We start from the raw sequence: 12,348 nt of genomic DNA, 5'->3' as shown, positions 1-12,348 counted from the left end.
TTCTAACCTCCTGAATTATAAGATAATTTGTGCTGTTCTAAGCCATTAGTTTTTGGTAATTTGTTGAAGCCAAAATAAGAAACTAATACAATCTTCTAGCAGACCCACAAATTTTTATATGGAGATAAAGCATAAAGTTTACTGAGAATTCAAATGAAATATATATTTGCCTCAAGTAAAGAAAAAATTTCCAACTCAGACCCCTTACTATCTTTTTCTGGTTTAAATAGTTTTTTATTGCTCAGTATATTTCTTTCTCTTGTGTCTTATTTTGTTTTTGTTTTTTAGAAACTATAAATTCAAGTTTAAGGAAGCTTGCCTTTGTATTGAAAAACAAAACAACAAAGCTTTTATATCATTTGCTAACCTGGTTTTAAGAGCGAGATGGGAATTATCTTGTAAGAGTATATCTATACCATGAATGATGGAGGTCTAAGTCTGGTGCTAAAAGGAGACAACAGCATTGTTGACAAAATAATAATCTGCTGGTGACATTTGTGTAAAATAAGCCATTGCAAATTTCTAAACTCTGTTAGAAAGATACCCTTATCATCTTAAAGAGCAGGTACTTTTACCTATGCTACTTTCCCCTTTCTGGTAGCCTCAATTTCTTCCGTGGGTCAGCTACATTACCCGTCCCCCACAATATACCAAAATGCTACCAGAATCGACCATCTCTACTACTTTCCCAACACTTTTCTCTTATTTAAAACCAATTTACACACTTAATCTTAAAATTACTGATTCTAACAATTCTATTTTCTATTACCGTGTGATCTTAATTCTATCCATCATCTTACTATAAATATCTTTCCCCTAATCAACTTTCTGTTGGTCTAATTCAGCTGTCTCTTGGTACTTCTGACTTGTTTGTTGTTTTTCATTTCTTCTGTTTCCACCATCCTTGATCTCTCTGCAATGCTAAGACACCCTTGAAGTTCTCTTTCTTAATATTCTTTCTAAAGAAAGTTTTCAGATTATCTGTCTCTACTTTTGAGTTTTCCTCATATCATTGTGCTAAGTTCTCTCACCTCTTTTGCTAGCCTTACATTTCCATCTACTTAAATGTTTACAGTCAGTAAATATTTCCCCCAGACACAATCTAACTTCTCAATTTTCTGTACTACTTTTCAACCTTTTTTAGTTTGAAGACTTCAAGACAGGTCTTTAGTCAATTTACAGTGAACAAATCAGACTGAACATTGAGCCATCCAATCAATTTTCTTGATCGCCTAATTTATTGTCTTCATTTAAGTAAAGTACCAGATTTCTAATGTGACTGAAATGTACAGGTGATTAACAGAGCAGAAAAACTGAAAAAACATAACAATTTTCTCTGGCTACTCTTTAAATCTACATTTAAAACCCCCATTATTTGTTGCTTTTACGCTACTTCCAATTCAAGATATATACTTACTGTACATACATAATCCAGTTATAAGATGCTACTAAAATTAATACATTAAATACTACATATTTTAATTAAAATTCATTATATTGATTATGTATCATCGTTACATAATATATTCAAATTCATTCTCTATACCATTAATAACAATTGGTATATCTGGGCCTTCAATAGAACTAAAATCATACTCTTCTTCCTAATATTTTACATAAGTCCAGAAAGTATCATGAGTGATTTCTCTGATACATCAACCAAAACATTATTTCACTCATTATAGTCAGTTGGTTGAGAATGATTTATGTCCTAACCATTTTCAATTCTGTATAATAAATATCTTTGGAAAAATAAAACTTGTCAAAATACCTTTTTGTTGTATGCCTTCAGTGACTATGAATGCTCCATTTAATGAAGCCTCTGTACAGGTAGGCTTATTATGCACTTTTTAGAGGTTTTATATTCTGTTCTTTACAACTACCTTCTATAAATCCTTTAAATACAATTTTCTTTATTTCTAAAACTTAATCACTTTTCAGGATTGGGAACTCATGTACACCCATGGCAGATTCATGTCAATGTATGGCAAAACCAATACAGTATTGTAAAGCAAAATAAAGTAAAAATTAAAATTTAAAAAAATATGCTTAATACATATTTTTAAATAAAAACACTTGTGTTTAACACATATTAAAAGATTATCCCTTTAAAAATAATCAAGAAAAGTTACCTTTTTAAAATTAAAAAAGGACCCTTGCTATAAATAAGATCTTTTATAAAAGATACTTATTTTGACAATTAAGTAGGAAAAACCTCAATTTAAAAAGCGTTTAAAACAGGGCTTCTACTTGAAACTTCTAACAGATGTAGTCAAAGTTATTGCTATTAAACTACTATGTATATGGTTCATAGAACTATATTGTAGGAAACCAATATAATCATTCTATCATTACAAGTAAACTATGAAACTATGATTTTTCACAGGCACATCTTCAAGTGAAGGCAAAAGGGGTCTATAGAAATCCACTAATCTTCAAGAAATAGGAATTTGGTTTAATCACTACTGATAATCCTAAGTCAGAAACTATATAAGATTTTAAATTAGTTCTATATTGAGATACACAAAGCATCATACCACTATTCTTAAGAACATAAGAACTGCCATACTAAATGAGACCAACAGCCCAATTTGCTGACAATATACTAGTACCAAAGGACCTTTTGTGAGAAAACATAATTGTTCTCTATGGTAACCTAAAAAATTTGTAATCATATTTCCTACAAATCTATAATCCCTTACTTGAGCTTGCCCCTGAACTCTTATGCTCTCAGGATAGGCAAAGTAGAGAGTTTTCAGTTCAGTTCAGTCGCTCAGTCGTGTCCAACTCTTTGCGACCCCATGAATTGCAGCACACCAGGCCTCCCTGTCCATCACCAACTCCCGGAGTTCACTCAGACTCACGTCTGTCGAGTCAGTGATGCCATCCAGCCATCTCATCCTCTGTCGTCCCCTTGTCCTCCTGCCCCCAATCCCTCCCAGCATCAGAGTCTTTTCCAATGAGTCAAGTCTTCGCATGAGGTGGCCAAAGTACTGGAGTTTCAGCTTCAGCATCATTCCTTCCAAAGAAATCCCAGGGCTGATCTCCTTCAGAATGGACTGGTTGGATCTCCTTGCAGTCCAAGGGACTCTCAAGAGTCTTCTCCAACACCACAGTTCAAAAGCATCAATTCTTCGGCGCTCAGCCTTCTTCACAGTCCAACTCTCACATCCATACATGACCACTGGAAAACCCATAGCCTTGACTAGACGGACCTTAGTCAGCAAAGTTGAGAGTTTAGACCACTGAAATAGCTTGGCTTTGGTTTTCCAGTTCTTAAAATTAATTTATTTTAATTATATTTGGCTCTTAAATTTGTTAATATCTCAATCCCCACAAGAGTGCTTAATTTATCTGGTTTGCCTCAGTTACTATTCTTAAAGTTGCCTATTTGCTACTGTCCATTGTGGTGACAGGAGCTTGAAGTCTTTGTCAGATGCTTTATCCATGATAAATGATTTTGCAGTGTCAACTGTACTATCTTTTATTCTACCCATTTATAAGTATAGAATGAGACAAATCCACACATCTCAGACAATCTTGTATAGGTCCTTGAATGAATGAAAACTGCAGAAACAGGGAACTATAATTATGGACTGTGCCAACTTCAGTTACAGAAGTAAATGATATTAAGTAAATGATATTAAATTAGAAGAATATGGAGACAATGAAAAACCTGAAGAAAAGATATCTAGGCAATTAATCTCCTTTCAGCTTTTCAAGATCCTGGAAAGCCCAACTCTCCACAGTCCATGACTATATTTCTGACCTTACACTTGTTTCTCTGGGAAGATCTGATATCACATCTGGTATGACGATCATGATTACAATCCATTCCCATGTAAGAAGTTACACTAGTTATCTGTATGTTGGCTCTCACACTATGACCATTTATAAAATCAACTTATAAATGTTGATGAAGAGTGAGTTGGCTAATTTAAGAATTTATTCAAACTTTAGGGATTATGCCATCTGTTTCTAGTGATATATTTATTTTTGTCTATTTAGTTAATTAGGTCTAGAACACCCCATGTGTTTGTCACTGTCAATCTAATACTTCTAAATTGTTCCCCTAAAAAAATCATTTGGAAACAAAAATAAAAACTTAAATAAATTTAACTGAATCTTTCTACAATCTTCTTTTCCATATCTTTCTAAAAAATATGTACCATGTTCCTAGAGTGGTGTCACTCTTTTGTTCAATGGCTTCCTTGTGTTTATGTAATATAAGATGTATTTAATAAAAGTATTTTCCAAAAAAGATTGTTCAGAATATCTAGTTTTCTCTTAATACATCACTCTATGAGATTCCTAGTTTTCATTCATTCATTCAACAATTATTTGACTGCCTTCTATGTGGCAGGCTCTGTTCTATGAATTAGTGAGACAGTTGTGAACAAAATAAAGCCCTGTCCTCATGGAGTTATATTATAATAGGCGAAGCAAAAATCAAGCAAGTAAACATAAGTTAATAACAGTTAGTTGTAAGTGTTATCAAGAAAACATAATCAGGATAAGGGTAGAGAGCAAAGGTGATGAGCAGTAGTCAATGAAGATCTCTCTGAGAAGTTAACAACTGAACCAAGAACTGAATGATATAAAGGCAACAAATAATGTAATTATTTGGGGGTAGGGGGGGAAAGTGTTCATGTAAAGGAAACAGCAAATGCAAAAAGCCCTGAGACAGGAACATTTTTGAGAAATAGTAAGAAAGCACGTGTAGCTGGTGCAGAGTAAGTAACAGAAAACAGTTGAAAATGATGTCTATCTGGGGTCAGATCATTTAGAGCTTTATAAGACATAACAGGAGAAGGCAATGGCACCCTACTCCAGTACTCTTGCCTGGAAAATCCCATGGACGGAGGAGCCTGGTGGGCTGCAGTCCCTGGGGTCGCTATGAGTCAGACATGACAGAGCGGCTTCGCTTTCACTTTTCACTTTCATTCATTGGAGAAGGAAATGGCAACCCACTCCAGTATTGCCTGGAGAATCCCAAGGATAGGGGAACCTGGCGGGCTGCCGTCTATGGGGTCGCAGAGTCGGACACGACTGAAGCGACTTAGCAGCAGCAAGACATAACAGAACTTCTGATTTTATTTTTAAGAGAAATGAAAAACCATTGAAAAATTCTGAGCAGGAATGACATGATATGATTTAAATTTTTAAAGGATTCTTCTACCTATTATGAGACTGTGGTGAGGCCCCAGTGAAAGCAGGGGAATCTCTTTTAAGAAACTCTTAAAAGAAACTCTTTTAAGGCAATAAATAGTAGCCCAAGCAAGAGAAGAGACATGGTCAGATTTGGGAAGTACTTTTAAGGGAGAGGCAACAGAATAATCTCTACCTTCTCAAAGTCTCTATGTTTCCTGAGGAATTATGTTGCCTATTCTAATAAGTGAGAAAAATAAAGCAGAAAAAGTACTGGATTTGAGGATGAAAAATCAGAGCATTAAACTTAGCTATGTCTCTTACCAACTTTGGAGAGGTAAATTCTCTGGTCTCAGATATCTTCTCAGTAAAAGAAAAATATAATACTACCATTGACGTCTTTACAGGACTGTTATGAAGGTTAAATGGGATATCTTACAGATGAAGCTTTCTAATTTTAATTTAACCAACTTGCATTCTCTTTGTAAAACACAGGTTGATATTAATGGTTCATTAAATGTTCAAAACTACTAAACTCTGTAGCTAGAATACTCACACTCTCAAGCTCCCAGACTAACTAGGTATGGGCCATGTAACTGTAGGGATAAACATAAAATGAATCTAGAAAAAATACATACACACACATACGTTTGTTCATCTATACTTTGTATATACTTCCATATATATATATATATATATAATCTACATCATACACACAAGTATAAACTGCTTACTGAAATACGTATATGTCTGTGTGTGTGTATATATACATCATCTGACACTTAAATTTCCTCTGAAAGCATAAATATCCTTATTCTATTTTAAACAAACAAAAACTGAAAATTGCACATAATGAATTTGGGATGATTTATGCATAAGAAGTCCACACAGAACTTCAATCAGAGAATCAATATGCAACAGAAAAATCTTGATTGGTTATCAGGTGCTTTGTAAATTGATGCATGTTTAAATGTTTAAGATATATATCATTATCAATGACTTTATACTTCAATCTCCTTTCAATTAATCAACGAACCATGGATATGCTACTTCATTCATAAAGTACATCAAGTGCCTACTATACTGATTCTCAGTATTGACTGTGCATCAGAATCTCCTGTGGGTACTTTTTAAAAGATATAAGTGCCAAGGCCCCATCCCTAGAAACTGTGATTTTCTAGGACTAGGGTAGAGCTAGAAATCTTTCTTTTAGGCAGAGTTGAGAACCACTGGCCTAAAAGGTAGTGAGCACCCTAACAATGAGAAGAAAATAAAATATAATTGTTTCCCAAAGAGTTCATAGTATAATAGTGTCAAAAGTCTTTTTAAAACACAATAAGTTGCTAAATTCACATCATGGCAGATGCTACAGGAAAAAAGAGACATGAGGAGAAACCCTAACTCTGTCTGGGGTAGGTAGATGAGGAAGGCAGTGGTCAGAGTTGGTTTCATATAGATGGTGTTTGAACTATGAAGTAATGAAACGTAACTGGAATTCTCCAATTATATTAAAGCTGGAAGAGATATTCTAATCAGAAGCAGTGAGCTAAGAAAAGGCATCGAGATATGAGAAAATGGTGCTTTCTGAGAATGCACTATATCTAGAGCATCAAAGAAACAAGGATGGAAAGGTAAACACAAGCCCTTTCCAAAAGGAACTATATCAAGTTAAATAGTCTGAAGTTTAGTGTACAGAGCAGTAGTTTCAAACTGTTTTCATGAAATTCAAGTTCAGAAAAGGCAGTTCAATATTTCAAAAAGGCCATACAAATATCTGAACAACACCGGGTATTCAAATGCATACACACTGAACTTAAAACAGATTGCAGTAAACCAATGCATTAACCTGTTTTTTGCTGACCTTGAACCAAAATTTCTTCCGCCATTTGTTCCTGAAATTCTTAGAGATGTGTCACTGATTATAAAGCCTGTATTTTTATAAGGCTAGCAAATGCTAGCCTACTACCTGCCTAGGCATAATATCATATAACAAAACCAAATATAAAAAACAAAGACTTCTGTTTGTAGATCACCAACTGCTCCAGGGAAACCAACATAGAATTTTTAGCAGGATAATGACATAAATAACATTATAATTCAGAAATAACCATTATAACAAAATGAATTGGAATAGGGTAAAACATGAGGTGAGAAGATCAGTTAGGAAGTGACTTCAAGAGACCAAGCAAGAAAACATGATAGAATAAACAAGTATTGAAGATGATGTAAAGGGAATAATGGAAATACTAAAAAAATAGAATATGATTTGAAGACCAATCAAATAACGGAAAAAAAGATGGTTTTCAAAAGAGCAGATTCATACTTTAATTTTAGCCATACTGAAAAGACAGAAGTACTTAGAAGGTACCAACTGTTTAGTACTCAGAAATGAATATCTTTTACACATTTAATCAGTGAGTTCAAATTAATTCCCCATTTTAGCAACAGTCTTAATTTTGGGATATCTTTAATCCATCTTTATATATTTTGTTACAATCCAGAAAACCTAAAATCATGCAACCACTTTTTTAAATTAACTTTATTCCTATCTAAGGATGTCACAGCACTTTCCCCACTTGGTGAAAGTTCAATACTATTAGTGTTCAGCACACATAGCTATCTATCCTTATAATTTCTTTGAATATTATTACTTAATATTTTATAGCCCACTGGTTATAGTCATTCTATCAAGAACAAGGTGATTTTAAAACTTTAACAATAATATAAATGTGTGTTTCATTGCCTCTTCCAACTTATACATTGCCTTCACCTAATCATCTTGTTTGATCTTCCCAATCCTTTCAGGTAAGAAGAGCAGAAATACTTACAGAAGCCCTATCACCATACTACAGATGAGAAATTCAAGTCACAAGGAGATAAATGTCTTACCAAAGGTTATATGGCTGACAAGTGACAGAGCTTTAAATAAAATACAAATTTTCTTATTCCTAGGTCGGTGTTCTTCCTACCATGCCATATGTTTTTTTTTAAATAATACATATTTAACTTTTGCCACTTTGCCTATCTCTTGCCACTTTGCCTGACTATCTCTTGCCTACATAAATAAGTAGGTGATTATCTGTCCTATTTTCCTCTCTTGCTTTCCCCTAAAACCTTATCCACCAGCTCTATAACCTCAAGAGTCCAGTGCCATTCTGTTTCAGAAGTTTATCTTTTCTATATCAATTTTAACTCTACTAAAACTCTCCTGCATTACTATCACATTCATGAACTGAGACACTTAGGCAATTGTTTTCAGAATCTTAGAATGGTAATAGTAATACATCAAAGATTAGAGAATCTGGACATAATTCCCCTGCCTAGCAGTTTAAATCTGGCCTTTAGGGCCCTTTTACATATTTGTCTCATTAAGCTCCTCCCTTATTTGACAAAATATCTATTATTTTAAAGTAAGGATAAAATTGTACACAACTTTGTATAAAACTGTACTGTATACAAATTTCAAAGAGCAGGTTAGGACTAAATCTGTTTAACCTAATTCTAAATAAATTCACTTTTACGTAAACTAGTTTATAATATTTTAATAATTAAAGACTTGTTTTTATAGTGACCCTACTGGCAACACAGACTAAGACAATAATTGAAACTTACCCCATTACACATGATTTACTACACATAATTTGTTTACTACAAAAACAATTTTAATAATTTCAAAAAAATTTGTGTTGAATTACTCAAAAAAGTAATACTTAATTTCTATGATTTCAAAAATTTACTATTTCTTCTCATGCATATAAATGACTTGGTAACTTTTTTATTGAACATAAAAAGTCAAAAGCACATTTCTAAGCTACCTCCTAAAAAAACAATAAAAATTATAAATCCCCTTATGTCAGAAAATAAAACAATTACTTCTATATATGAACACAATGCTTGTTTTGTAAATTCTCCACCCTCCCCATCAGAAACTCTTTTGCTTATTAGCTCAATATTAAAGTATAATTACTTAAAATGTTTCCTCACTAAACAATAACACAGTCTATTTTTGAGTTCCTATAAGTATTAAGCCCATAGTATTTGTTTATTAAGAATTTAAGAACCTAGGTACGTTTTTATTCAGAATTTCAAACACTGCCTTCAGATCTTTTAATGGATGTATTCATCTAGCTCTTATCTTTTCAATTCTAGCAACATCTTAATAGCTTTAATCCTTTTATACTGAACAGTAAAATTAGTTTCTCTGAGTGACAACACTGAATTAACTATTTATACATAAATATTAAATTTAAAAGTATTCCAAGACTGAATCTTAATATTATCTTGCATATTCTACTGGTAATGTTTGCTTATTAATACTTCCCTTAAACTATAACTGCTTTTCAAGTTGATGCCTGGAATATCTTAATACAAACTGACTTACCCACAAAATTCTCTGCACCAGACTCTCTGATACCAGCATCTGAACAATTTCCAGCCCTTAGAGGGTGTGTTTTAATTCTTTCCTCACAGCAGTAAAATAAAGAATAAGCTTTAAGCCAATTCAAAACTTACCTTACAAATTTGGAAATAGTCTGAAGTCAAGGTTTCCTGAATCTCCTCTCTGAGAATCCCTGCAGTCCCTGCCGGATGTGTGGAACCACTTCCAGCCCCGCCACCACTGTTACTGCCACTGCCGCTGCCACTGCCAGGGGATGAGGCCGTTAAGCCATCCAAAACTTTTCGGAAATTAAACTTCTTCATTTTAAAAACTGTGGAGAAATTCAAAGGAAAGGGGGACTTAATACATGGAATTAGTGTTTAGCTTTGTTTCATCAGTCATGGCACTAGCCAGTCCCCATTTTCACATGAGTTTTTTAAAAAGGAGAGGGGGAATCAATCTATCAAATTTTAATTATAAAAAGCATATCCTTCAAAAATATAAAACACAAACTCCAAGGGCACCAGTATTTCCTCCTCACACATCAAATTTTCAAGGGCTTTATCCCCAGCTGTAGCTACGCTTTATCAGCACCGAGGTAAAAATAAAAGGCAGTGTCATCATCGTCATTAGCATTATATCATCATTATTATACAATCAAACCAGAGTCCCACAAACCAAGAATCTCTTTCTTAAAGGCGGGCTTTCCTCCTGAAGGTTGAGCTCAGAGTATTTTTATTTTCAAAAAAATGGTGGTGGAAGGGAGCTAGTATTTATTCTGCCACCACCTTCGGGGGTCTCCCCCAACATCTTCAACGCTCGCTTTTTCTCAACAGGAAAAGAGACTTGGGGGGGTGCTTTTTCTGTTTCCCACTCAGAACAGCCGTACCCCCAAACACCTGCAGGTGATCCACAGCAACAGCCGACGGGCGGAGAGAGCTGCTGCGCGGACTACCTCCGCTTCTCCCTCCGCTTCCCCCCTCCCCTCTTCCCCCTCCACCCCTCCTCGCCCCGCTCTGCCTGCAGCGGGAGCCGCGCCAACCCGCGCGTCCGCTCTCCAGCACCACGGCAGCGGCTCTTGGGGGTCGTAAGGCAGAGGCGACGACGGTTGCGCCCAAGTCCTGCCTCAGCCGACGGGGCGAGAAAAGCCGCCGCTCCCGCTGTCCCTCCCCAGGCCGAGCGCCTAGGCGCGGGGCTCTAGCCCGCGGGCGCGCGAACACACAAAACACCCTCACGCAGACCTACGCGCCCGGGCGCTCACGCGCACAGACACACACACAGGTGCGAGGGAGCCGCGGCTGGACGGCGGCGTCGGCGTCCCAGGGGGATGACTATCTGACTCCCGACTTAAGCACCTTCCTCAGTCGCCGCTAGCCGACTGGCAGCCCGGAAAGCTGGGGATTCGGAGGGAAGCGGGCTCGCAGGCGTCCGACCGGCCCGGCTCCGGCCGCTTCTCCAGTCCCTCTGGTAGCGGCTCCTGGCGCTCTCCGAGGTCCTAACGGGGCAGGCAGGCAGGCAGGGTCCACCGCAAGCTCCGCCCTCCCGCCGTGGGAGGCAAGCCCCGCCCCCGAGCCCCCTCCCTCTCTCTTGCCCGGCTCCTTCTCCCCGGGCCGCAAGGGGCCCGAGAAAAGGGCGGAGAGCTCCGCTACGTCAGTGAGCGGAAGCAGCCTCGGCTCCAATCCTGGGCTCAAAAGGGCCAAGTTCCGCGGTCGAGAGGCGCGGAAGAAATTTGTGGATAGGTCGAAGGAAGAGCCAATGAAAGGGGGAGGGGAAAATTTAGAAAGGCCTGTGAAGTATTTGATTGACAGCGGTATTGGCCAGTATGCAAGGGGGCCGGGCTTTGGGGGCTGTAATTGGCGCTACCTGTTGAAGGACGCAGGTATGAATCAATAGAATGCCAGGAAGCGTGCGAACTTGAGCGCCTTCAGGGCTGCAGGAGGGCTTATCCTACGTCTGACTCTGGACAATACTGCGAACTGGACAACTATTTTGCAGTTTATCACTTCTGAGCCTCTTCCTGCTCTCCGGGTGCATCTGCTTGTCGCCCCTCACTGCTATGCAACTTGTATACTTGCTTAACAGGTCACATCTGCCAAATGGAATTTCATTGCTATAGTTACAGAATTTATACTAATAAATAAATATTAGGAAAGATCCTAAGGAAAGAATCGTTCACGTTGTTCCAATATATACACTAGCTTTTCCTCCCATTTTCATATATACGAAAAAAAATTTAAGAAACATTTTTCTCACTTAGTAAACCATGTCCAGAATACATTTTAAGCTTTTTCTATGAGTCACAGTAATCATTTTGAAAGATGCACTATTCAGTGCAGGGTTTTGGTTTTGGTTTTGGTTTTTAAACCAGCATCAGAATAGTTCTGAGCCCTAACCTGCTACTGAATTGGGGAAATTTGGGACCTCGATTTCTTCATCTCTGAAAATGAGGGCAGCGCAGAGGATCGTAGCCAGTTGTAGTCTATAATCTGGGCAATGCAACAGAAAGTGAAAGTCTCTACAGTCCATGGAATTCTCCAGGTCAGAATACTAGAGTGGGTAGCCTTTCCCTTCTCCAGGGGATCTTAAACAACCCACGTATCAAAGGCAAGGGAAGCCCGATAAAATAGAGTTCATTAGTAATCATCTCACATATTCTTACATTTTAGAGATCTTCTAGGATAACCTCTTCTTTTCTTTTCCCTTTTATTATTTTCTTTTCTTCTCCTTTAGAGGAAGGGGATGGAAGGAGTGAGGGATGAAAAGGTAGACCTGAAAGAGAAATGAGTTGTCTGATGCCACATAGCAAGGAAATGGCAGAGATG

The 12,348-nt window shown here is 37.1% G+C and overlaps 1 protein-coding gene across 2 annotated transcripts in view; it reads right to left on the bottom strand.

The window, feature by feature from the left end:
- Positions 1-11,125, bottom strand: part of STXBP5L (syntaxin binding protein 5L) — a 324,426-nt gene extending 313,301 nt beyond the window's left edge. The window contains exons 1-2 of one of the 2 annotated variants that reach the window (XM_069554728.1): positions 10,882-11,125; positions 9,661-9,857 (exon numbers count right to left, since the gene is read on the bottom strand). In XM_069554728.1, coding sequence (XP_069410829.1) covers positions 9,661-9,849 — 189 coding nt within the window. In that variant the 5' untranslated portion in view covers positions 9,850-9,857; positions 10,882-11,125. Of the gene's footprint in view, positions 1-9,660; positions 9,858-10,803 lie in introns of both variants that reach the window. The other variant, XM_069554732.1, reaches the window with a different exon arrangement.
- Positions 11,126-12,348: the final 1,223 nt, after the last annotated feature.

Source organism: Ovis canadensis, chromosome 1 (genome assembly GCF_042477335.2).
Source record: "Ovis canadensis isolate MfBH-ARS-UI-01 breed Bighorn chromosome 1, ARS-UI_OviCan_v2, whole genome shotgun sequence".
NCBI lineage: Eukaryota > Metazoa > Chordata > Mammalia > Artiodactyla > Bovidae > Ovis > Ovis canadensis.
Note: the sequence above shows the minus strand (reverse complement) of the source record. Positions and strands in the feature narration are given on the sequence as shown.